The sequence below is a fragment of the Etheostoma spectabile genome, unplaced genomic scaffold (genome assembly GCF_008692095.1).
Source record: "Etheostoma spectabile isolate EspeVRDwgs_2016 unplaced genomic scaffold, UIUC_Espe_1.0 scaffold352, whole genome shotgun sequence".
Taxonomy (NCBI): Eukaryota; Metazoa; Chordata; class Actinopteri; order Perciformes; family Percidae; genus Etheostoma; species Etheostoma spectabile.
Genome location: NW_022605591.1, coordinates 1,102,712 through 1,130,550, shown reverse-complemented (window position 1 = coordinate 1,130,550; position 27,839 = coordinate 1,102,712). Strand labels below are relative to the sequence as shown.

The window sequence follows — 27,839 nt, the reverse complement described above, 5'->3', positions numbered from 1 at the left end:
CAACACTTCTCCATGTGATTAAACTACTAACGTAGGATGGCAACAGACCTAGCATGGCCCTGTAGATAAAAATATACCAATACCAATGATCTCCTGTTTGACAGTGATGGCCATCCCACTCTGGAATACAATTAACAATGATGGGTTAGATTTTTACAAATAAGTTTTATTAATAAGTCAAGTGAGCAGCTTTACATCCTATTTTGATGTGCCTGGAGGTTATCGCAATTGTTTTTGGTGATGGTTACCTATGTTGAGCTGTATTACCTTGAGCTTGTTTTACTCATCTAACTTATTATAGGTTTGTCTCTCCTTCAAGCTGCGCTGATCTGAATTAGTATGATAGGGAAACATTATTTTTTTGAGGGGTCAGTATTGGGACCAAAACTATTTATCGTCTATAGAAACGACATATGTGAACTACTGAAATTTGTATTATTTGTGGACAACACAAACATCTTTGGTTCTGGTCAGAATTTAGAGCAACTCCTTAATCACTTGTTTGTTTGTTTGTTTGTTTGTTTGTTTGTTTGTTTGTTTGTTTCACACATCATCATTGGATATTCAAACACAATTTCATGAGGTTCATGAACCCCAAATAAGCTACTAACAGCTTTTCGGAGGGGGCCAGAGACCAGTAAACATACAACATATAACATACTACCCAAAAACTCAATTTACCACGGACACAATTCAGACATTTACAGAAAAAAAATGTTATATATACATATGTATATATACATACACATATATATACACACATACATATATACTGTACATATACACATACATACACATACACACACACATACACAGACATGCATACATATACACATACAGTATATCCATGCACACATACATAAAAAAATAAACTAATAGATAACAAGATTTATATATATATATATATATATATATATATACTGCATATAAAATATATCCAAACAAAACTGTCTAGAAGTATTTCCGTCTTGGCTAAAGCAAAGCCCTTTCTAGACTACAAATCACTCCACATGTTGTTTTGTTCAATGGTGTTACCATATTTAAATTACTGTGTAGAGGTGGGGGGAAACACATGTCAAAATTCATTGAAATCGTTAATTATACTTCAAAAAAGAGCAATAAGAATAATCCATAACACTGGATATTTGGAACACACCAATTTATCATTTTCACAGTCTAAAGCATTAAAAACGAATTTCAAACAGCATATGTTATGCTGTATATGTTCAAGGCGAGAAACAATTTATTGTCTGGCAACGTTCAGAAAGGATTTTCTGAAAGTGTGTGGGGGGGGGCTACAACTCAAGGGGAAAGTCAAATTTTAAGACTCCCAGTTTTCAAACCACAAGGAAAAAGTTTCTGTTTATCTGTGGCACTAAATTGGGGAATAAACTAAATAATGAAATAAAACAATTAATAACCTGGGCTTATATTGAATAATTTGTAGTATGTGTACAGTATGTGTATAAATATTGTTGTGTTTTAATAGGGTAGAAAGGGTATGAAGAGGTAGGAGTACATAAGTTTTACTTCTTCCTACTCCTTTTTGCATGTGTACGCAGAGTTTTTTAAGTACAGGAATTAATTAATAAACAATTGTAAAAAATTGAGTTTTATTTTGTTGTTTAATTGTTTTTTTACTACTACTTTTTCTGATGTTTCATTTTATTTACATGTTCAAAATAAATATATCAATCAATCAATCAATTGATGATTATTCATCATGCAGGCAGGACCCCTGCGTGAGTATTTTAAGAGGGAGCGCGACCCTCTCACTGTAATAAGTTGAGTGACTAGAGTAGTGCGAGCGAGAGTCGGCTGAAGTAGAAATACTACTATAGGTTATCTGAGACCTGGAATATGAATTAGATCCTTAACATTTATTATGCAGATTTCCTCACGGCCCAGAAATTAAGTTTTAAAATACTTACTTTTTTTTTGAACAGATTTCAGTGTTGTTTCCAGAATTAGACATCTACTTCCTCATCAACCCATGAAATATGTCAGAGAAGTCACCACTGTTGGATTGCCTTTCTTGGTTGAAGTGTTCACCATTGATGCCGCAGGCTACCTGCAGACTGGGTTGTGTTGTTAAATGGTCCTTAATCATAAGTTTGAACGTAGTGTCAGAAGAGTCGTGTGTAAGAGTGGGTTGAGCAGCAGCTGTGACACAGATTTTTCTATGCATACGCTTCCCATTTGAGCAGTTTTAATCAACAGTTTTTCCTAAAGCAGTTTCTGGTGATTGGGGTTAATTACATGATGTGTTAAAATAGCTGAACCCCTGGCTTCAGTATGCCTGTGAGCTGTGGTTGAGGATAAATCCTTGGCAAAATGACCTTTGACCTTTTTCTTGACCTCTTTAAACACACTTGGCAATAATGCGGCTGCAACAAAGAACATTAACACCATATTATCATCTAGGGCCATGAGGATGACAGAAACAAAACAATGTGATGGAGAAACAGGTGACTGGCTGGTGGTAAACGAGGAACCAAGAGAACTTTATTTGAGAATAACAAATTATATTTCTTTTCAAGTATACCTGTATCCATCAAGTTTGAATATTAAATACACACAGTAAGTTGTCTAAAATCCTCATCTATCGTTTAAGTCCTACTATTTGTCATTTAATAAGACTGAACTGTACTGCTTGAATTTAATTTTTAAACGTACTAATTAAATCAAAGCTCATTATCTAGATCAAATAACATTACTGTGAAAGCATTAATATTTCTAAAAGATTTTTAATTGACAGCTTTTATTGCACATATTCCACTAATAGGTAATCACACTGCCAAAGAACAGCAAGTAGCTTACAGGAGGGAAAATACATATGCATAAAGCACATCCAAAGAAACAGATTTTTAATAACAAAGCAGCTATTCTGGTTTAACTCACTGAAAAAGTCACATATTAAAATCTGGCACGAAACACAAAACGGTGTGTTTAAAGCACTTTGAAAGCATTCCTATGCTACATCACAATGCTCCCCTTTTATCTAGACAAAAAGTTCCTGTACAGTGCAAAATATATAACAACATCATGTAAATATCCATAGAAACATTTGTACATAGAAACAGTTGGACATATGCATGTCAGTCAAAAGTGGACTATCTCTAGTACATTCAGTCACAAACTCACACTTTAAGGGTAACATGGGTAGTAACATTCTACGTTTTTCTTTTTGTCAACAAATCCCGTAAAGAGCCAATAAAGACCCACAGCAATAATGAATTGATCCGACTAACGAGTGTTATCCCTGCCTCCTGGATGTGTGAGTATGCTGGCTTAATTCCCAAGAGAGTTATATTTTTAATTAGATGAAACACATCCAAACTAAGATGCTTTGCAGACCAAGTGGCGTAGGAAGTTGGAGCATGGTGAAACGACCACCGGTACTTACTGCTTACTTACATGGGCTGGTCTTTGTTTGTCAGTTATAAAAAACTCATCAGCATATCAATAAGCCATGCTGTTGCACTGGGTGACATGGTTCTTCACTTCCACAAACCAGGGCACTGTATTTTTATTTTCCGTCAAACTGCTGTCGTAAATACTTCCCAGTGCATTAAATGTCTATAAATCTGCTGCTGAAAATAGATCCCAAACAATTTTTTTCCAGTTTGAACAATGTTCTCTAAAAACTACAGTGCCCTGTGCCTGATTCAAGAAATTATGAAACCTGTTTTAAAACTGAAAGTATATATATTCATGATCTGTTTTTTTGAGATCATCACACATCATTGTGTCCTAGTAATATGGAAGAATCCCATTTGTTAAAAACACAATGTTTGATTGACGGTTTGATTTGACAGAAGACATGTGTTGCATGTCATACCTCTCAAATAAAGGCAAAGTGCCATAAACTAAAAATTAAAAAAGGCTCTGAAAAAATGTAACTCCTTGTTGATTTCAGTCTTCACATGGCCCTTGTTGACAATAAAAAAAATATAGCTATCACCAGTTGTAGCATTTACTATCATAGTGTGATTGTTATTTGCCTTTGGCTCCTGTATCTATAGTAGCTCTGAGAGAATTAGACAGAGTGCATCAATATTCAGTGACTGACACAGCAAAGTAGTCTAACATGGTCAATATGGAACATAGCAATAATGTGCAGCAGTTGGGTCTCCACACCTAAGAATACATTATCCAAAAGCGAGAGCAAGATAGTCTTTACTCTTTTCATATGTTCACTCCAGCACCTATTGACCTTTAGCTTCTTGCTTTTTCCCTGCGTTTTGTGGCAGAGGACATGTGGATTTGCCAAAATCATTACAAAGTGGTTGGTACAGTACAAAAGGCCACTTTATACATGTCGCTCAAAGAGAACCAGCGGTGGGGTGTGTGTGCCTCTATGTGGTTTAGTGAGTTTTGCTGCCACCGATGAATCACAGCTGTCTTGTTTACCAATACTTTCTGAGGCCATCTCCACATCATCTCCGCCGCTCCCTACCTGTTTTCCACTCCGCCACCTTCATACTCCCCCTCATTACTGTCTTCTCAATCTTCTCCACCCACTATTTTCCTTATTTTTGCTCTCTCTCTTCACCCCCCACTCACAATCTGTCCCCTCCTCGGCTCTCTTTTCCCTTTCCTCCCAGCATCCTGCCCTCTCTGTTTCTCTCCTCATTCGTTTCCTCCACACACCTTCTTCCAAGAGACAACCTTTATCTTTGGCCTGTAGTGTGTATCTGTCATGTCCGCGTCTGCCATTAGCTGATCCTCTGGAGACAGTAGTCGTTCTCTGTGTCTACAGAGCTGTTGTGGCCGGATGAGGGGTAGAGGTCGCGGCGGAGTAGCCTGTTGACGACAGTAACTAGCACTTTCTTGTACTGCTGACGGAGAAGGGAATAGGCAAAGGGGTCAGATGCAGCCTTGCTGTATGTCAGACACTTACTGATGATCCCCCAGCGGCGGTTGATGTCCACAAAGGGCAGGAGCTCGGCCAACCTGAAGGGGCAGCAGCAGAAACATTATTAAACAACGTACATTTTAGCCAGAGCTAATTTTATCCTTGTTTTTTAAATGCTCAAAGTAGATTAGGTAAGACTGAACCTATGGAGCCCTTAACACATTAGGGACTGTATGAAAATTCACAGCTTTTTCCACAAAATTGTCGCCTGTGCCTTCATTCAATCACTGACAGGACATAATTGTTCAGGAACATTTGGTAAACAAGACTCTATGTTCACCATCATTTCTTATGTGCAATGTTATGCATTTATGTGGATTTTGTAAAATGTCTTCCTCCAACAACCTGACATGAATTTTCCACGTCACAATAAAATGTAATCACAACACAGAAAAAGTGAAGAGGTGTACTGCATGTCAGTGTTGTCCAGCAGCTTAAACCTGCCAATATGTAAATGTAAAGCACTATCATCAGCTTTCACAAGGAGGTGCAGGGGAGCTTTTTTCTGGGATAGCATTGTAAATCTTCCATAGAGTATACACAGAGCATACATTATACGTATATGAAGGGTAGATGTATGTATACACAATGTACAAAGGGAATATGTATAACAATGTGCATTGTATCTTTCTTTGACTTACTTCATGTAGGCATTTAAAATCTTCCACAGATTTATAACAATTCAACACTGTTTCATACTGTATATGTACACCTATATATATATATAGGTATGTATGTATATATTTATATATATATATATATATACATATACTGTATATATATATATAAATATATACAGGTATATGTATACGTGTAGTTTTTTAATACCACTGGGGAGTGCTTAGACTTTTTAAAAATTGAACCATAGGGTTCAGCCCCTCTTCACACTCCACTAATTTCCATACAGTACCGTACTGTAATCAAAGCATAAGGTTACCACAAAGAGTGAAGAATATTACCCTTTTAATCACTAAATGATGTGTATAAATGCTTATTTAAATGCAGAACGGATACACGAGCAGGAATTATCATAATTAGATGCTTCACTAGATGCCAGTGCGTAAGCCGTTTACTTCAACATCTCAGACACTTTTTCATTGTCAATATGTCCTCCCTCTTATCTCCCATATGTGCATTCACCACAAATGTCCAACTGATGGATCATCTTCACCACATCTGGCTTACCGCTGGTTTGTGGGCCCCTGAAGCATTTCCTCTTTTCTCTGGAAGCCACTTTTTGTTTTCTGTTCTGTCTTACACTGTAGTGTGTGTGTTTGGGTGGAAGCAGCAGGGTGACACAGGTGACTAATGAGCCACGTTATGGTTCAGAGAAGCTATGTAGTGTCACTGTGCGCTTCAAGTGTTGAATTGTGTCTAATATAAACTAATGGTGTGACAGATGTGTAACTTCTGAAGGACAACAACAACCCCAATGAGTCTGGATGTAGATATGAGTTGTAAATATTAATGTTATGAGTCCTTTAGTATTTCACATTGCACAGGAGTTTGGAGTAAAGTAAATGATGTACGGGTTACTATACATTCGACTTACCTTGTAATTACATAAGGAGCAAAGCAGATGATGAAGGAGCCGATGAAGATGCTGATCTTCTTTGTGGCTCTCTGCTTTCTCCTCTTTTGCTCTGCTAAACATCTCTGTTTCACGCTGAAAACAGCAAAATACTTTTAGACTCCAAATTCTAAATTGAAAGGCCTATGAGAAAACACGTGTAGCCTATACACAAATGAGGAATGTATTAGGTGAACTACCTTGGGTGAATGTCGACCAGAAGGAAAAGAGTCTGCATGGTGATAATGTCGATCCTCTTGCAGTGAAACCTGGCGACTTTCAACACCTTTAAGTAGGTGAAACACAATATGAGCAGGGAGAGCATGAAACTAGTGGCGTGGAAAACAACAGTGAAGATTGTAAACTTAATCCTGTCGCTGCCTTCCCCGCTCGGCTGCAAGGTGCAGGACGCGTAAACGGGGTTGTAGTCGACCCAGGAGAAGAGCAGCGCCGTCAGGGAGAAGGTGAAGGAGTGCAGCCAGGAGTAGCACACCATGATCAGCGCGTCCTTGTAGCGCATTTTAGTAGAGTAGCTGAGCGGGAAGACCACCGCAATCCAGCGGTCTATGCTGAGAGCTGCCATGCTCAACATGGTGTTGGCGGTCAGAAAAGTCTCCAGAAAGCTCACCGTGTGGCAAATGCAATCCCCAAAAGGCTGCTGGTCCCTGATAATTCCCACCAAAGTGGCCGGCATGTTCAACACAGTGATGAGGATGTTGCAGAAGGACAAGTTCATGGTGAAAACACCGGGCACTTGGCGGCGTATCTCGGTGCTGTGGATGAAACATAGCAGCACCAACAAGTTGGACAACAACGAGACGACCGCGACCACGATGATGAACAAAGCGAAGAGAATTTCAGCAAAGTCCATGTCTCACTCTAGAAAGTCCGCCCTCGGGTTACCTGCGCCGGTTGTCGGTAATAAGCACTTACAGTCAACCATGGTCAACCGTCGCTCATCTCTCCAGCAGCTCCCACAAAATCCTATTCATTAAATCCTCGGGTGTCCGCGCGCGGCCGTCCTCTCCAACTTCCACGAGCGCTGTCCAGCGTGCTGAACCGAGCCGCCACCACCATCTCTCTCCCCAAACGCGTCGATTATTTCCAGTTAACACCCGACAGGTGCAGGTGTAAAGCGGGGCGTTTGTGGTGTGAAGGCGGCCCACTCATTAGACACATCTGGTAGGGGGCTGAGGAGGACCAGCATGCCTATCGAATTGAATGATCGTTTTTACATATCAAGTCAAGTCAATTTAATTTTAGAGCAAGTTTAAACCAACCTAGGCTGTGCTGTACAATGTTATATTCTATTATAAAAACAAATGAAAACAATAAAAAGGCGAGATGGGAACAGTTTGCCATAGACACACCTAAACCCACATCTTATTTCCTTCATATTGTGGGTAGAATTTTTTTTTTCCTTTTCCCGTTGTTTGATTTCTTTGCGCAAATACACACCATCCCGCATGAGTAATGCACATGCGGGTTTCTTGAGTCGTCCGCATCGATCCCGGCTCGCTCAGAATCAATGTGTATGGATCTGGAGGCAAAAGAGCGCAGAGAAGTCCAGGGATGTGCTCCTGGATAATTGGAGACGCTTCCTCCTTGACCAAATGGCACCAGCTGCAAACGCGCGCGGAGAGGCACAGGGGCAAATAGATCCTCTTCCAGATATGAATTATTCATAGGCCCGTGGCTACAGTACATTCACTGTGCATGATAATAACTTGTGTCTGGTATGCAAAAATACATACAACAGGACTGCTATTTACAAAAGAATTTAACGCAAACAATGCCCTAAAATGTGTTCTTGTTTATCTTTGGCCACTATGACTTTGTTCTTACGCAGACTGAAATGTCGCTGACTTGAATGTCTTATTTTGTAAATTTTTTTTGCTTCAGTGTCTACACTGTGAAGGACACTCAAGTGCCACTGTCAACCAAAGCCCCCTTAATCAAGCAACTTATTAATCAACAAAATAAAAAGTCACTTTGCAACACCCTATCCACTTTACCTCTGCGTGGCATGAAGAAGAATAAGTCCTTACAGAGAGGAAATGCCAGAACAGTCTTTCACATCCACTATCCCATTATGAACCACAGTCATAGGAGTACCTGCATTTATTCCTGGAGGTGAAATTTTCTGACGTCCAGTAGACACTTTTAGTGTGTCATATCACACAAATCAAACAAATTAGCTCTAGCTAAAAAACACTGCTGATGGTTTAGATTTCTGGCGTAAAACACTGAGTTGGCCTATTAAAATCCAAATTGGAGTAACATACTGTAGCCGGCACCAGAAGTGCACTTCAGACATGTTTGTGCTCGTTACTGAGTCATGCCAATTCTGGAGAAGCCACTGCAGACAGTGACTCACTGGAATCAGACAAAGCTTGCAGGGCTTTTTTCATGTCCTTTCACTTCATACGCCCACTTGTTACGAGGCTTATGGGCTTGTGCTTGAATCCCCCCACCAATTAGGTGCACTGTGTGTGTCACTATCAGTGAACACATTTTACTCAGAACCTGCCATGCTTGTGGCAATGATAGTTGAGTATTTAGTGATGACTCACCTAATCACTGTAAAGGCCTAGTTCAGGGAAACCCTTAGGTGAACTACCTGTGAAGTGACTGCCTCTTAAAAGCATCATAATCACAGCGGATCAAAGTCTTTCTCACATACTGTGAAGCCACTGAAGGTGTGCATGTGCAGTGGGTGATGTCTGTCCCCTACAAACAAATGATCAAATGCCTGGGAGAAAGCCAGAGTTGGCTCCTGGGTGGAAAGTGCAAAGCTATTTATAGGCCTGATGGGGTGTCACCTCCAATATAACTCTCAACACCTGTGTATCAGAGCGCACTGAACACAGTTTCAAAACCGCAAATGAGATTGCTTTTGGAGGATGCTTTTATGTGTGTTACGTTACCAGCACCTGTATGTTTAGTTTCCTCTAAAGGCCTCAAGGAACTGTAGCACTTTCACAACTGAATTTAAGCACAGTGAGACATCTGCTGATCCCCAACCGCTGCTCACAGAGGTACGCTGAGTAGCCGACTTCCGGTTGTGTCCCACATCCTACGATAAACTAAAGTTCAAATGGTGACAAAAAATACGCTGATCTCCAGCTGATCTGGGTAAAATCTCCAAATTGTTATTGATTCGATTTAGAGTCAATCTCAAGCACAGACCGAAAGTAAGGAGGTAGATCTTTCGAAGATAAGATGAGCTGCACATATGCAGTATAGGTGCAATTAGGAACAAATGCTCTGAATGTGAAATGTCAAATTTCCCCAAAAAGTTACTTTAGAGCTGCAACTAACGATTTTTGTTTTGTTTTATATGTTACTGTGATTGTTTAGTACATAACATACACTAAAACAGCCCGTCACCTTTCCCCTGAGCCAAAAGTGTCATATTAAATGTGCATTACGGTCTAAATATCAGACCAACAGTCCACAATACAAGGATTTCACAATTCAATTCAAATTTTAACATTTCAGAAGCAGGAGCCACCAAAGGCTGTACATCACAGCCTGTTGTTCATCTTGTCAGTAGTGTTGAAATGATTAGTAAACAGGACTAAAAGAGTCTGCAGCCACAGTATTTCTGTGAAGCTGCACTTGGGCACTCGTGGTACTTAATGCTAACATCAGTATGCTAACATGCTGAAGTTTAGCAGCGACAATGTTTACCACCTTCATTGTAGTCCCCTGGCTGGGATCCACTGTCTTAGTCCATCAACAAATACGTACGTTTGATATTCAGTTTACTCAATCAGTCACTACTAAAGGAAATGGCATCAGCTTCTTAAATGGGAGGATTTGCTGCTCATTGCATTGTAAACAGATAGATAGATACTTTATTCATCTCAAAGGAAATCTTGGAAAGTGCAGTTATGGAACAACGCACTGAATTTGGTGTTTTGCAAGGAGAGAAAAAATTGGAACAGAGCACACTGAGAGGAAAATGGGTCTTCTGTTAGCAACTCACAACCTCAGCCTCATAACAAAGATTGGTCTGAGAGCTTTCAATTTCCTGTTCTAACGTAACCGTTGGACCTTCATACCAAAGCAACATGCCGATCACCTTCAGGCAGCGGGAGAGATGCCTTAGATGTGAGGAAAAATAAGTGTGATCTCAAATGTCCTTTGGAGCTTGTACCTGCCCTGCACCTTTTGAAGTCCACTGCCATTACAGTGTCCCAGGAGGTAGAGCACAGCCTGAGGCCAGGAGTGTATGTGTGTGTGTGGTGGGGGGGGGGTGTAACATTAGGTAACTTGGCAGTTGATATGTCTTGTCTCAGAGTCCCAGCACAAGCTACAGTAGCGGGTAACATGATGCCTTGGGCCAGCTTTGTGTAATAAAGACTCTCAAGCATTGCACAGATGATTTCTACTCTTTACCACTTGCTGTTCAACCACTAAATCATTCATAGATTACACTTGCTATTTTGCATATTTTACAGCATTTACTAAATTGTGCAGTTTGTGTTGCCGTTAACCATTGTCCTAAAAATGCCAATGAATTTGACCATCTTAAAGTTACTTAGATAATCAATCAAAGTGAGCATTTAGTCATCTTTAGTTAGTTTGACTTCTTCCTGTATTACAGTAAGTTATGTTATTATTATTATTGGGTGATAGTAAAATTGAGATGATGCAATTCACAGTATTTTCAAAAAACTTAGATGCATAAAACAAATGTGGACTTTGTGAAAAAGAAAAATTTAAACTAAATTTGTGATGTTTTTTTGTAAGAAGAATTGACAAGAGGATTAACACATTGATGGTTTTTCTTTTTATGGGATTTGTCGACAACAAGATAAACAAATACCCAGGTTTTCACTTTAAGTCCTTCATTGTTGTGTTTTCCCACAAGTACTTTAATGCAGCACTAACAAGATATTTTCCAGAACAGTCCCTGCCTGCGACTGCATTACAATTTTTGGATAACATGACTTGATGTGATGTGATGGAAATATCTATTTCAAGCAACTTTTAGTTCTGTGCATATAATATGATATTGACATTAATTAACCACTAGCTGCCTACAAGGAGGGACATCAATATAAAATATATTCATAACGTTTTGGAAAATGCTAAAACATGCAAAACCACCAGTTTGCTCCTAACATAGTTTGACTCTCTTCTCAGTTTTCTTCCGGTGTGCGTATGAAAATCTTCAAAAAAACTGCAGGGTTGCGAACATGTGATCTCTTCATATTCACAGTGAATATAGGTATAGCATAAACGTTAAATGTTGTTCTTTCGCTCCAAAGAAAATCACACAACAGATTTTACTCATGATGTCAATTTGTCTGTCTAGATTCTCACAATGTGTTACTTTTGTGGACCCAATTACTGTATTTGAGCATGTGTTCATATTGACCGTATACAGTACGTCAGCTCATATTGAGTCAGTCTAAGGATCGAGATACAGTATGATAAGGCTTGGGAACAAGGTTAATAGTCATTAACCTTTAAAATGTGCTGTGCTCAGACTCATACTTCAAGGATCCATCATATACAGATCAATATTTGATCTTAAGGTAAATCATTCCAAAAAAACGGTCTCCACCATCCTGAAGGAACGTGCCCCAGCTCCCACCTTACACATCATAATAAAGGACATATTCCCAAAACAGACATTTCCTGCTTCCTGCTTGAGATACATTTTGTTTTTATTGCAAATATATTTTCACAGTGAGGATAAACTGATGTGGGCCTGTAGTGAATGACGGCTCAGGATTGTGTTCGCAGGGTTAGTAGTGGTGTGACAGTCGGGCCTCCTCCGCACTTCTCTGTGTGTGACAACACACCTGAAAACCCCCACACAGAAACAAAACTGGGCTCAAACATCTGCCACTTGCTTGTGTGTGTGTGTGTGTGTGTGTGTGTGTGTGTGTGTGTGTGTGTGTGTGTGTGCATGCGTGCATGTGTGCTTTTATTTTTCTCCCTTGCTCTACTACACCCACTGGCTGTATCCACAAACAAGTGTATTTTAGTAGTTGACCTGAAGGGGCTGGTTATTCTGGATGAAGAGATATGGTTTCCTAATATAGCCAGTCAAAACCATTAGAAACGATTGTTGATCTCATATTACATGAATCATGTTGTCTTGCATGATTCTTTTTCTTTTAAGTGTTATTATCATTTGCCCACATTTGCATCTACATTTTGAATTCTAATGCCACAAAAAAAGTGTTTGGGAATTGTTGGGCCTCTGTAAATTAGAGTGTGGTCTAAACCCATTCTATCTGTTAAGTGTCCTGAGATAACTTCTGTTTAGATATAACACTATTAATAAAATTGAGTTGAATTGAACTGTTGTGTAATTTTTTGTGGATGGGTGACTTCTTCTTGATAAATGGAATACTCTCTCAACTCAACTGCTGTACAAACTCAATTCATATTTCAAAATAATTGTACCCTGATCAAATGTACAGTACATACACTCCTTACGATGACATATACAGCTTATTAGTTATTATGGGCTACTGTAAATAATGTGTCAAAGTGCATGGAGGCCCATTGTATTTCTAACTGCAAACTACAACAAAAAATCACTATTTCATAGTAATACAACTGTATTTAAGCTTATTATGAGGACACATACAGTTATTTATCATAATGCATTGAGCCTCCATACCAATTACATTTATAATCCAGCTGATACAATAAGGTCAATGACTTCACATATGTTTTAAAGTCATCCAAAAATCAGGCAAATTAGCATCAACACATACTGCAATCACATGCATTTTCTTTGGGAATTGCTTCAATTGTATTCTGTGTTGTTGCTCACACAATCAGGGTTTGATTGTGTGATTCAATCACAGCCTCACTCTGTTAAGGCTCAAACTCATGTCCTGAAGTCAACACAACGTGCTCAGAAAGATACAGTATTTCCCGTGAAAGAAAAGCACAAAACAACTAGCTACAAAGCATCTGTATGTCATTGTGTTTTCCTGGACATCTGATGTGATATGTTATTGAAAATTGAGGCTCAGCACTGCTGCTTGGCAAACAAAAGGAGCATGAAATAGCTTTCATGAGTACTGTGCAGCTGCCACAGGTATAGCAGGAACGACTTGTGATGAGTCATGTTCCCATAGCAACACTCCAGTCTGGGACGTTATCGCACCATCTCTGGCAGCACATGTTGCACATGTTCTCAATGTGGATGTAAATATCATTTACATGGCGTATTATGGCCATCCAAGGAGATTATTAAGCCGTTATTGTCTGCTGCTTCTTCTTTTTTGAATGACACATCAAAAGAAGCACATAAATATTCTTTTTATAGTATCTGTGCAACTGGAAGAGTATTTTGAAAGCATTCAAAGGCTTAAATGATGTTTGTGACATGGGTGCATCGTCATACATTTCCCATGGTTCTTCTTCGTCTCTCCCAAAACTGAATGGTCTCTCCCATCCTCAGATAACCCGTTTTAACAAGCTTGAGCAAACAGAATGGTTTGGTCCCCTGCAGGTGTCCAAAGCTCAGTCAAACCCTTTGCTTTGTTCACAATGAGCCCTCTTTTATCTGGAGACCTGAAGGAGTGGATGGAGAGATAGCGGGGGTGAGGAAGAAGCATAAATAGATTGCTTTGACCCAATGAGGACAGACCACATAAAGCCGTATCTGAAAGGACTCCTTTGGTGTTTTATTAATGACCCAGTAGGCGATGCCTGCCCATTTATTGATTACTTCATCAATCTTTTCATAAACAGTTGAAGACTTTCTTTATGAAGCTTTGAAATACATGACACAGGCTTCCTGGAAAGATATGAGGAGGAAAAGTGCAGGAGTTCGGCATTGTATCAAACTGCTAACTGCAACATTTGCATTGAATTTAAAGAGCATTCCTTGGATTTAGATGACAGTGTCACAAATACACTGTTATCGCAAAGGGTTTACCACTCACTCAGAGCGTCCAGTGGGCGAACCAACCAGAACAACTGCCTTTCTCGGAAGCAGCTGCCCCTGCAGAGAGAGTAAAATGAAATCTGTGTCTGAGTGGAACAGATTGACAGTGAGCCATGAAGCACATTGAGCAGACACACTGCATTCATTATCATTAGGCGACAGGAGCGCTTTGAAGCCAGTCGGGGGCTCCAGTGGGCAGACAGAGCAGGCCAGCACGTGATGGAGCAGTATAGCTTCTGCAGCAATGAAAAGAGCCTCATGAAAGGTGCAGGCCCACGGATGAAAAAAAAACATTACTTAACAAGCTCTTTACAGGGAGGGTGTAACAGCCCAGCTCTTTAGAAATTGTGTGCAGAGTTCACAACTGCTTCTAAGATGAATGTGCATGTGAAAGCTTTGACTTGATGTTAACAGTGTTGCAAGATATTGATTCAACGTCCACTTACCAGCTTTTTCCATGGTTTTTTTCAGGGTCTTCAACATCAGTTGTCCATGTGAGCTGTTTTCACTTGATCAAAAGTTCCATGGGTTGCTAGATGGAAACTGAGCTATCTCTGTGACAACAAGGCATACTTGTGCTGAGGAAAATGCAATGTGGTTGAAAGCCTTGGAAGAAGCTAGTAGGTGGACCTCTTGTTAAGTACTGTAGTTACGGAAAATGTGTTGATTATGCTGCATCTAAAGCAATCAAGATTCTCAGCCCTGTGGAAGTATCATTTAATTAGATCCTGATTTAAATAGTAATGCAGATAATTATAAACTTCATTTTATTCAGGCAAATCTCTTGTGTTAACATAAAATTAAAAGATTTCTTTTACTTAATTTGCATAAATTCTGGCTTTGGTTATTTGCCAATTGTTGGTTTTTCTGTAAAGGATGAATTTCATTGCAGTTACTTTTCTTGAACCCTAAACATATAACAACCTCAAATACAAGTATGAGTAACTGTTAAATAAATGGTAATGTGAAATTAAATGTGAACATTTGAAGATGCAGTGTTTATCAAGAATCTGCTCAAAGACATTAAACAGACATCCCCTCCTGCATGAGTGGAGATATGGTGCCCTGCATCTAGTGTACAGCACAGCTTTGTAAACCATCCATCACGCTGTCCAATAATGAGCCCATCACTGTCACCAATAACAGAGAACACACACCTTAATGGTCCTCAGCAATTACATCATTATGCCATTACAGTGTGACACAGATGAATTTGATGGTGTGCATTTTACTAAATGAATACATGTTCATTGTTATTCACTGCTGCTGTTGGATGAAAATTGCCTGTGAGAAACTTGAAATTTGCTAAGGTTTCCCAGTGAACTTCACATCATTCACTTGTTTTTGGGAGGGATCTGTTTTTGGATGAAGGGTCTGCATTTTCTGCATATGTGCCATGCTAGAACACAAAACTTGACAGGCGTGGCAACCATAACTGAGGAGGGTATGGAAAATAACCTGCCACACCATGACCTGTCCCATGATTTTTGTCTCTTTTCACTATCAGCTATCAAAAAAAGAATATTTGGTTGGGTTTCCCAATTATCCAGGAATTAGCTTGATCTTATTAAAACACTTTGTGGATTTCACATTTTCTCTACCGGCAGTGAATATATCATAAGATGTGTATAATTTCACCAGCTGTCTCCCTGTGATCCAACCCCTTGCCATAGTAAATACACATAGTCCAAGCATTTCTTAACTCCTTTCTAGCTCTGCCTATTTTCTTCACTCTCCCTGCACACACAACCACACATATATGCATACAGATCCAAAGCTAAATCCCCAGTGGTAGGAGTTTGTTCTACTTGTGCATCTCACAGTATCTCGGCTCTTTCTCCTTCCCTTGACCTTTACTGCGGCCCATCTGCACCAGAACAGGCCGTATCCCAAACTGTCTGCTTCAACCCTCCTTCAAGGCTCAATGGCCTTAAAGGTGTGGAAATGTGTGCAGTGTAGTGACTAATGCTAAATAAGTTGCATGAGTCACAGACAGCCGAGCACAAAAGTAGTCACTACACACCTCACTCAGGGTAAAGACAGCCTCCTCACTTTCTGAAACAGCAAAGACTCACAGTCATTGGATATTTATAAGGATTTAAAGGTTGCATAGTGGCTTGGATTGGTTATGTTAGCTGTACAACTGGATAGGGCAGTGGAAACATGAAGACTGCAGAAGTCGCTGGCTTGCATTGCACAATGGAAAGTCTACTCTCCTCCAAAAAAATCAACAGGAAAAATCTATTTTGCACAAATTTGACTAATGGCTGTCTGATATATAAACTCACTTTGGACTCTAGTCTAGTTCTATCTATTATTTTCCTTCACATGTTCTCATTTTCCTGTTGTCTCCGTTTGTTCAAGAATTTGAGTCGTACAGCTTCAGGATCTAAAATTTGCCAGGATGTCTGTCTGAGTACACCTTACAGAATACTGATTTGAGCCTTACAGTAGATTTTGCTATGAATAGTAGGCTCCTAAAGACAAAACAGCACTGAAAGCAAGACACAATTAAACTTAGCTGGTTTTCGAATTTCAATACGTTGGTGTATAGTTCTGGGGAGAAACGTAACAGCGGATATCATAGAATACACAACCTTTAGAGGCAAACCAAAAAGAAAAGATATCATTATGAAATCATTATGTCAAGTGTTGATTTTCTGGAACTATGGTTAAATCGGTGAGCTCCTGGGGCCGTTTAGTAGCATGGCATTAGCACTCTGTGTCAGTCACTAAAACCATCTTTCGGAGCTTCAAACAAAGAGATGACAAATTGAAGTCCACTGCTTGGATCTTTTCATGAGGTTCATTATTAATTCAGATACATTTTGCACAAATCATTATGACTTAAGTGATTTAGCAGCTGTGAGCACCCAATTAATCAATTTGTTGGCAACACACCAGCTTCAAATTTTGCAGCATGTCATGGCATGATTGATTCTGCCACACCGGCAGATGTCATTACTTTTTTAGCGTAGTCCATGCAGTATTAACAAGTGTTACGCAACCTTAATCAGGGAAGTAAAGTGAGGCTTTGAGAAACCTCCACACCAGCAAGCAATTTCTTGTTAATCTTTAATTAAGCATAAGGTGCAGCGTTGATTTGTCTTTCTCGAACAAGTGCTTTTTTTAGCCACTGTCGCCCACTTTTACTATCTCTGGGGAGGCAGAGGGGATCTTTAAAAGCAGGGAAGAGGCTAACAAACATTCCAGTCAAAGCGCAATTAGAATGAGGAAAGCTATATTCAAGCAGTTGTCCTTTTTGGACATGCAGGCGTTTCAAATAATAATGAAAGTGTCTGCTATATGTTGTTTTTCGGTGTTTGGTAGCATGTCATTGATATTCCTGTGATATTCAATCACAGGAAGTCTGTCAGATTTGGCACTTGATTATTTTGGTGTTGCTACTGCCACAAAAATTATATTTTGTAGTTTATTATCTTTGCATGGCCTTATTTCTCACAGTTACATACGACTGCAGCTCTGAAAATTTTAGGCCAATATCTTTCACTGGAGTGAAAGGGCCTTGCACAGTACAGTACAAGGTAAAGCACAGGCTGTACTTTAACATTACTCTTTACAGCCTACATACTTCAGCATGAGCCAGTCTGATTTAAATGTACAGTAGCAAAAACATTTTTTATGGCATCAATAATCTGCCTGTAAAATCTTTAATCATTAGACAATGTGCACTAGTTTGCATCAGTTGGATATGCAGTAACGTAGGAGAGGTTATAGGCTTATTCATTTATCAATGGGGCGTGAGACAAATGTCTCGCACCTCCTAGACTGAAAAGTAAAGGAATATTTTGACATTTTGGAAAACTTTTAGCTCAGTTTAGGGAGACAGCAAGCCTGCGGCTCCTTCCTCAAATATGCCCACTAACACATCTAAAACGTGTTATTCTGGTAATCTGGTTTGTTTATTCCGTACTCATAGAAGAAGTGAAACATGACAGTTTGCTGTGTTATGTGCTGCTGTAACTAATATTCAACAAACAAAAGTTTATTCATCAGGCAATTGAGGACAAGCGTAGCTTAGCTGCTCTGCTGTTAGCCAGCATGTAGCTCCCTGTAAACCATACATTTTTAAATCTTTGTGTGAGTACAGATTAAAATATCAATAAATTAAAATGCTGCTATGCTTATTTTGAATCATTGGACGGAGCCAAGCTAGCTGTTTCCCTCTGTTTCTAATCTTTGCACTGTGCTAAGCTAAGCTAATCACCTCCTGAGTGACAAATATTTTCCAACTTGTCAAACTTTTCCTTTTAAGGTGATTATTGTGAGGTTATTGTGTAAATACTTTATGTCTCAGTGCAAGTCTGTCTATAACAACCTCTCAGGTGAAATGGCTATAAAGATCGCCACACTTCCTGGGAGCCCTGCGGCCACTAGGAAGAATTGGTTGCCAGGCTGAGAGTATTTCCTGGGGGCTTGCATCTGAGTGACCTCAGCCTGTCACCCATGGTAACGACACCTGCTTCAAGCTTGTGCCTCTATGGTATCTCCCATTTTTACTTAACATCAGAGCTGTCAAACTGCTCTTATGTTGGTCAGATGCATTTTCTTTTTTCACTTTAGCGAGTCCTTTAACCCATGGGAGCCGGATGCTCACAGCACTTTCACATTCTTCACATGAGGATCAGATGAAGGTGTGATGTCACACTAAAAGCAAAACAGATTATAGATTATACAGATTATATAATATCATGAAACCAAAATTAAATTTTTGTGTCCCACGAGAATGATACAATGTAGCTCATCCCTGTCAGCTGCTAATGCAACAGAGTTGATTGTGAGTTGTAAGAACAATCTGGAGCATGTACTTGGTTTGTGTCATCTGATTTTCAAAACTGGAAAACGGAAATGAACTGATTACACTGATTTAATGACTTCAGTGTGTGTGATGAGAAATCATTTTCATAACATTCAACATTCAGAGGCTGCTGTTATTTATTTATTTTTGAGAAAATGTAGTACAGTCATGTCTTTATCTTGTTTTTGGACACGTGTGGAACACAACTGTATCTATGTGTAATTAATTAGTTAGTTTTTTTTACTAAAATAAAGGACGGAATGTTTTGGTCACCAAAAAATTGCTTTTATGAACTTTTTACATTCTACCATCACAACACAGAATCTGAATTAATGAGAGTTGTTGTTTGGAAGAGCAGCCGCAAGTCAGTAAAGCATCATCCCTGATTATTTAATTTAACCATGACGTTGTTGTTGTTGCACAGTGAAGCCATTAGTCTAGCATCTGTCTCCAGCATGGTGTGCAGCTACTGTCAGTTTGTGTGTCATGGACATTGGTTGCCTGGGTCACATAGTCTTTGTTTAACTCAGAGAAAGTTGGAAATAATTATCTATGAAATAGAAATCATAGTTTTATGTTTTTCACCCTTGGTTTGTGTTCAGACGGAGCATTTTACTCGAATTGGAACAAGAAATATTTCATGTGCACCTAAAAGGAAAAACTAATTTCATTCAGTTTAAAAAAAAAAATTTTTTAAAGGGAGTTTAAAGCTTTTGATAGATGAAAATTGTATAATGTAAACATGTAATCGCTCAGTGTTTTCATGCTCCCCAGACATTCCACAGTTGCCCAGATTTAAACAGAAAGTAATTTGAATAGTGCATGAAAAAAGACAGATTCTTCCAGTGCCTTGCCCCAGCAACCCTGTAACACATACTGGTGGGTTGCAGGAACAGCCTTGAAGGCAGAAACCAAGTGCTGAAGTGCCTGGCTGCAACATTTAAGTGTAAACATCCAGATTCACCTGGCCGTGCGCCGCTTCTGCCGCAGAGTCCTTCCTGGCGCTCCTTGAAGTGCCCTGTAGAGAGTTCCATAAACTACATCCCAGAAGGAAAAGGTCCATGCGCGGATAGACAGGTCATGAGGTTGTTTACAACGGGTTGCAAGCATTTTTTTTGCAGCTGTAAGACCAGCAAATACAGCATGTTTCTGAGGAATCAGAAACATGACATTGACAGTAACTGGCACAGTAACATTATAAATCGTGTAAAGATATGTCTTGTGCTTTTAAAGGGCCGAAAGTGCATAGAGGGCGGCTAATTATTTTCATGTGATGCATTTTCACGGAGGTAATGAATGAAATTGTAGTGAATCTGCTGATGGTCTGGACTGTGTGATACCCAGGCCTGGTCAATCACGTGCCCAATAGGAAGGGCAGAACGGCCAGATACCACCAAGAACTGATAAAGCCTAGGCACCATACCACAGTTTTTAGGCTGCACAGTGAATAACTTCCAGATAGGATGGATGGGCAAAAGAGGAATATGGTAGATTGAATGCGTTCTGCAAGCCAGACTTGCTAAAAACGTCTTTTAGACAATGAAGCCCCATTTGTTCCCATTGTGGGGCTGTTATCGGCCTCCCGCCAATCAGGAGTGTTGTATTATTGAATAAGGGGAAAGTGTGCCAGTCACAAGCTATGTGGCAGTGTGTTTCAGCTAATCTCCAAGTATTGATAAGATGAGAGATGATGGGGCCAAAGCGTAGCTGGCACTGTTTGTTAAAAACATTGGCAAAAAGAACGTCATGGGATGACAAAGGCTCTGTCATGGTACCTTAAGTTCTAACGTATGCAAGCCAACAGACACTTCTTTGTTAAACCAAGTGAGGCGGGGCCTCTATACAAAGGACCAAAAATAATGTTTGAAGTTGAGAACTGAGAGGCCACCGTCCTCTTTCCTACTCTATAGACATCTTAAGTCGTGGCCGCTTGCCTTTCCAGATAAATTTAGAAAGCGCTGATTGTAATTTGCGCCAATAGCAGCAGGAAGGGAGAGAGGTCACAAAATTAATCCTGGGTAAAACGTTCCTTTTAACCACTGAGATAACGGCTTGAACAGACAAAGGGAGACCCATCCATTTTCTATATCATTCAAAACATTGCTTAGAGCAACAGAGTATTTATGTTTAACACTCTGGTTTAAGCAGGGGAAGACCTCAATGTCTAAACTGCTTAGCAACGGGAATGCTAGCAGAGATGGTTGAATTATGGGCAGAGTCATTTAAATGAAGTAGTGCAGACTTTGACAAGTTCATTTTAAAGCTTCTATACTCCTCACATAAAGATAGAAGGTGAGGGAGAGACTAAGATGGGTTTTCTAAAAAGACCAAAATTGTGTCTGCAAATAATAAGAGATGAATGCATATTGGTGACACCATAATCGATTGGTGAATGGCTTGAGCGAGCGTCTCTGGAGAAATGACAAATAATGCAAGACTCAAGGGGCAGCCTTGGCGGGAGGATCTAGAAACTGGAAATAAAGAGGAGGAAGTGCGTCCGGTTAAGACTCAGGCTGAGGGATTAGAATACAAAACTTGAATCATACTAATGAAAGTTTTACCAAAGCCCATTACCTCTAATACTGACCATATATATGACCACTCAAGTCTGTCAAAGGCTTTCATTGCGTCAAGAGAAAGAAGTGACATTAGGGTCTTACTGTCCTCTGCCGCATCAACAATTAGAATTTCAATTTTTTTTTCAACAACTAGAAATTCAGATTTCTGTTTCAGAATGTTGTTTATTTCTTCTTGACTTATGATTGTTCTAAAGCTATTCGGTCAGTAAAATGAGTTTGTAACAGTGAGTCTAGTCTGGTGAGCTCAGCTTCAAGGTTTTGACGTTTCAGTGATGTAGCTTTGCGCGTATTAGAGCAGAATAGTATGGTGTTGCTCCTAATAAACATAATATCCTGGGGTCTTCTACTGAGCCAACATTAGTATCTGCAAATATCTGGAATTCTGCTATAAACTGAGTGATGTAAGGTTGATTTTTCAATATTTGGGTCCCACACAGTATTGAAGTCTGCACCGACAACAAAAGAGCAGTCCGTTAACTTCAATCAATTTGATTAGTGAGCGTACCATAGAAGCTGCCATCAAAAATATTGGGTGCATAGGTTGACAAGTGCCACTTTCCTAGAGCTAAGATCTACTACGGCAACCACAATTCTGCCTGTCTCATCTGACCAAGAGGAAAAAAGACGGGAGATTCCTTTAACAACAATGGCCATTCTTTTTTTTGAGCTTGCTAAGGAGGATGCTTGTGAGGTGCATTCATACCACCACAGTTCCAATCGAAGAATGTAAGATCACCCATTATCAAAAAAGATGTGTTCTAAATGCAAGCAGATGTGAAAAAGTAAGTTGCTAGTGCCTTTCTCCTTGACAAATCCCAACAAGAGTGCATCCAAAGTTGCTTTAGTCTGTAGCGAAACGGTTCTTTCTTTCCACAACAGTGGGCTGGGATCTCCGTGCAGCCTGAAGAATTGCCTGTCTGGTTGTGTAGCAAAGCACATTGAAAATCAGTGTGTGATTAGCAGTGGTATTTGTCTTTGCACTGTCACTGTAAATTTGGTGAGCTCTCATAGTTGTAGGAGTGTTTTGCCATTGAGAACACTAGCATACTAGCACTAGCATGCTACAGTTAGCTACCTTGTCTCAGCTAGTGACGTAGAAAGCCGTGCAGATTTTGAACAGCTCACTCGGAGACTGAAGGCAGAGGACATTCAGAAACCATATCTCACTCAAAACAGCATGGATGTTTTTTTTTCCCAAGTTTGTATGCATGTGGAAGCACCAAAGGCATAACACCCCAAATCCCAGAAAAGGTGTTTTTTTAAATAATAGTGGCACTTTAAGCTGCAATCTCTTTCAAGCTGATCACATGACTTCCCTAGACAAAAATCTTTCAAACTGACCTTTGTAACCGTCAATGCTATGCCCCTAGAAGCCCAGCCTACCTTCCCGCATCCTTCATCCAGGAAGGGAGAAATGGTCGACCAACCAATCGCCTCCAGACTCAAGCCCACTGAACGCAGTCCTGGACTGGAAAATGCGGGTAGACTTAAAGGAGAATTAGAGGCTAAAGAAGAGGCTCAAATCTTTTGTCCAAATCCTATCAATGTGTCTTTATAGTGGAGCTGACAGTCCCGTGGGAGAAAGCCATCGATGAGGCATTTGAAAAGTTGAGGTTGCGATATACAAACTTGGCTGCCAAAGTAGAGGACAGGGCCTGGAAGGGAAACTTGTGGCCAGTGGACCTGGGCTGCAGGTGCTGAAACACCCAGTGAGGCCAGGGTGCACAACTGACAATGTGTTGTATTGGAGGCACCAGGTGGTCATCCCCTAATCCAACCCCACCCAAGACAAAGCAACAACAGTGCTTGAGCTGAATATCAAGGGATTCTAACATCTAGTCCTAGTAAGCATGCCCAACTGATTAGCAGAAGGGGGTAAAGGAAAGGACTGGGAGAGTGGCGAATTCACACTGAGTGGCATCCCATTTTGTGCAGTACACAGTATAAATCAACATCTCATAAAATTTTAATTCAGTGGATAGGCCCCCAAGTGGCAATGTCAACAAGGAGAAAAGATGTATTTTGATACATACAAGTTATGATTTTGGGAAGAATGGGATTCTGTTGCGAAATACATAAATGAGATAAATCAGTGAATATACAATAGATCAGACTTCTTTATAATTGCAGGAAGGCACAAACTGTGTTCTAATATTAACACCATGTAAATATGAGTGAATTGGGTAGATGCCATGGCACGGCCCATGTGTGTATTGTGTATTTCCAGCTCTGTGTCGAGAAGAAGCGCCACCCAGGCTTGGCAACTCTCCACTGCCAACTTTTTGAAGTTTGTGTTGATGGTGAAGTGTCAAATGGAAACAAATTAAAAAAAATTAAAAAAAAATCCCCTCCCCCATCTTACTCTTTTTGAATCTCTCAGTTCATGCAATGGCACACTGGGGAGCACCAGGTATGACAGCTGGAGAGCCTAAAGGCCATTTTTCAATAGCCGCAGCCAAGCTGGCGCACGCAAATGTGACGTAATGAGAACGCCATAACTGTTTATACCAGCCCCCAGGAAGACTTTGCATGACGAAAGAAACTTACTACTAGAAACTACTAGGCATGATGACCAAGCATAATGGACGTGAGGAGACCCGCGGGACTGCGCCCCCCATGCCGCCCTGCGCCCCCCATGCCGCCCTGCACTGGTGGGCACGCTCATATGACGGTTTTCCCGAGGTCCTGTAGTTGGAATGGTTGTAATTCACCATGTGCTCTATTAATACATCCATAGTATTATCTTATGATACATCTGAGGGATGTACACTGTAAAAACAATTAAGGATAATATAGAAAATTGATTTTTAATGATTAAGATAAACAAACCCTTTAAACACAAACACTGAAATCTTGAACACCATGAACAGCAACAAATGGTAGCATACTATGTGTAACCTCATTCCACCGTAAAGTGTAAGGAATGGATGGACATTAGCATGTCTGGCTAACCAGTTTACATTAAGACAGCATTACTTTTAAGGCCATTTTTTGGCTACTGATAAGATTTTTCTTTTTGAAAAGCCCCATTTGTGACCAACCATAGACTGTAAAGATAATGGACGACAGGGGTATCGGACTGGGGGTGTAAAGAGGACTGAGTACCCAGGTCCCTTATGTGATGCGGGCACAAAAAGATGCTAGAAGGAAAAGCTGTGGATGCGGGGAGGGGCCCATAAATAATTACTTTCTACAGGGCCCAGAATTTTGTGCTACGCCCCTGATGGACTTAGCAGCAGTGTTATTTGTTATGATCCCAAAGCCTGACAGTCGTAGAAACAAGTTAACTGTCAGAGGGAATAATGAATATGGCGGTTCCATAGATTAATGTGTGAATAAATAGATATCATGTGTGAATAAATAGATATTGACACAAAATGATGTACCAAAACAAAAGTCAAAAGTCAGTCAAACCAAATATTTCTTCGCAGTGACAGCTGTCAGCATTGCAGCCCTCCACGCCTCGCTATGCTGAGAGACTTCTGTAAGTCACCAGGCCCCGTGGTGCCACAATGAATAAAGCATGAGGGAAACACAGGAAAAGTGGTTGGCTTATAGGCAAAGAGATGCAGCCACTTCTCCCTGACCTAGATTTCACACATGGGGAGTAATTTTGTCTGTCTGCTCATGTGTTCCCCTCCTTCTTTTTTGCTTTCACCATCTCTAATTCATTCCTCTGGAAACTTAAAGAGCTGATGGATCATTTTAACACTTTACTTGGAGGAAGAAAACCCAATAAAACCCCAAGAAAAGACCATTTTCTTCTAAATCATTTAACACGTGAAGTACCATTTGCAGAATAAAGAACTAAAGCCCTTGTTCAGTATCATGTATTGTGTAAGACCAACTTCTAAGGGAAATGGTTTGTTTACACAGTTCAAATAGTTTTCCATGGGAACAGCAACATGATCCTATCTGGAAGCCCACTCAACTGCACACAGGAATTCATGTTGTGATGTGTAGCTCTGTAAGTCAACACTCTCCTATGTTACGGCTTGTATAGTTTATTAGCCTGTGACCTTTATAGCAAGGGGGGGTTCTCTGCTCTCAGGGCAGTGGTGTGAGGCGGACATAGACAGAGTCATTATTGAAAAGCTGTCAGAAGGGCTGGTGTCAAAAGGTGAGAGTGGCTATAAGTGTGTGGAGTTGGGTATTGGCCAGGCCATGGCCTTGGCTCCCTGGCCACGTCACACTCTTCTCCAGTTAAATGTAGGGCAGCAGGTCAATTGCATCGGATGATCTTTGCAGACCCTGAGCTGAAGGAGCATTTTCATGAATTGATTTCTTCCTGGAAACATAATGACACAAAGGGTGGAAGGGCGAGAGAGGGAGACATGATTTGTGCAGGTCATTAAAAACCCACATGTGCATATTACGACTGCCGGTCAAAACAACCACAATTGCTTTCAGCTCCTGGCCGTGACAGCTGAAGCCTTGTTTACGTCCTGCAAAAGAGAGGCTTCCTCTTAGTGAACCTTCCCGGAATAAGGGTTGAAAAACAGAAAAAAAAGAAAAGAAAATAAAACATCTAAATTAAAATCAAACAACTTTGACCTATGGTCAGACTGAGGAAATACGTCTGCATTAATATTCAATGACACATTGAGCTACAGGGGATATGTGGCCATCCAGACTGTTAACATGTGACTAGCCTTAGTTAACCGAAAAACCAGGCCATAGATTAAGTGCACATAATATATTTGATAAACACTACCGGTCAAAAGTTTGGGGTCACTTTTTTTTATTTCCATTGCACTCCATTATAGACAGAAAACCAGTTGAGATCAGTTGAATTGTTTTTTTAACCAGGGCAGCAGTTCAGATTCCATTATGTGCTGACATAATAGCAAAAGGCTTCTCCGATGTTTTCTCAGTTAGTTTTTTAAAATGATAACAGATTAGTGAGAATGAGTCTTTGGAACATTGGATGAATGGTTGCTGATAATGGGTAATGTAGATATTGCATTAAAGATCAGCCCCCCCACTCAGATCAGCTGGTATTCTGTCTATAATGGAGTGGAATGGAAATTTGTAAGTGACCCCAAACTTTTGCCGGTAGTGTATTTAACTGCTATCTGAGACAGGACTTACTGCTGTTATGTTGATTTTGGGGTTGTGTCCTTAATATACTGTAGATGCCGTATGGATTTTACTTTCTAAGTGAAAGTTAAAAGGATGAGACAGTAGGTCAGAGCTACAGTATGGAATATATGTTAAACAAACCAGTTTATCAGTCAGAATGATGAGATATTAATGTGTAAATGGGGATCCTAAGTGTAAATGATTACATTTTAAGTCAAAATGATGACTTAATAGACAAATTTATGAGATATTAAGTCAAAGCTATGTCAAAATTAAGACATTTAAAGTCAAACATAAATATAAGACGTTGATTATACTTAATAATTTACTTTAGAAGTCAAAATTACTACTAAATTAGTCAAAATTATAAGATAATAAAGTCAATGTATGGTCTTAAGTCAGAATAGAGATAATAAAGTAACAACTATGAGAAAAGTCAAATGTGAGACTGTAAAATCTTACTTGTGAGACAAGTAAATCAAAATATAGTATTTTTTAAATCACAATTGTGAGATATTATGAGATAATTTATACATCTTATACTTTATGAATATTGTTATCTTTGTTGTTGCTAACATTTCATCTGTTTTATTTGCCTGGCAGAAATAGGCTTCTATAAGATAACACAAGGGTCGAGAAAATGTTTCTCCTAACTTGGGTGCAATGACCCTTTAACCCTCAGCGGATCAATTTGCACATCAGATGGTACAACCAGAGAACCAAGATATCCTACCATTTCAGGAATCGGAAATCTGCACACTGCACATTGGTGACCTACCTGTGAGACTGGATGTGATTAAAATTATGCTAGCATTATTCCCAGTCTTCTATGTCACTTCATATTTATCATGTAATTGCAAAATCAGATAGATTTAAATAGTCTGTCCTTGTGCTTTATTAATGCATCAGTGGTGTGATTGCTGTCACTCACATAAACGAAC

At 39.8% G+C, this 27,839-nt stretch overlaps 1 protein-coding gene across 1 annotated transcript; it reads right to left on the bottom strand.

Moving 5' to 3' along the window:
• Positions 1 to 2,335: 2,335 nt before the first annotated feature.
• gpr78b (G protein-coupled receptor 78b) lies at positions 2,336 to 8,104 on the bottom strand. The gene is made up of 3 exons (XM_032511359.1): positions 6,689 to 8,104; positions 6,471 to 6,584; positions 2,336 to 4,956 (listed from the first exon to the last, which is right to left on the bottom strand). The coding sequence occupies exons 1-3, from the start codon at positions 7,357 to 7,359 to the stop codon at positions 4,719 to 4,721; spliced, it is 1,023 nt and encodes a 340-aa protein (XP_032367250.1). The 5' UTR covers positions 7,360 to 8,104; the 3' UTR covers positions 2,336 to 4,718.
• Positions 8,105 to 27,839: the final 19,735 nt, after the last annotated feature.

Excerpts from the sequence above, each read along its gene's own strand:
- gpr78b (XM_032511359.1), bottom strand. The coding sequence starts at position 7,359 with ATGGACTTTGCTGAAATTCTCTTCGCTTTGTTCATCATCGTGGTCGCG. Across the intron at positions 6,585-6,688 it reads CTGGTCGACATTCACCCAAG|CGTGAAACAGAGATGTTTAG; the intron begins GTAGTTCACCTA and ends TGCTGTTTTCAG. Across the intron at positions 4,957-6,470 it reads GCTCCTTATGTAATTACAAG|GTTGGCCGAGCTCCTGCCCT; the intron begins GTAAGTCGAATG and ends CTGCCCCTTCAG.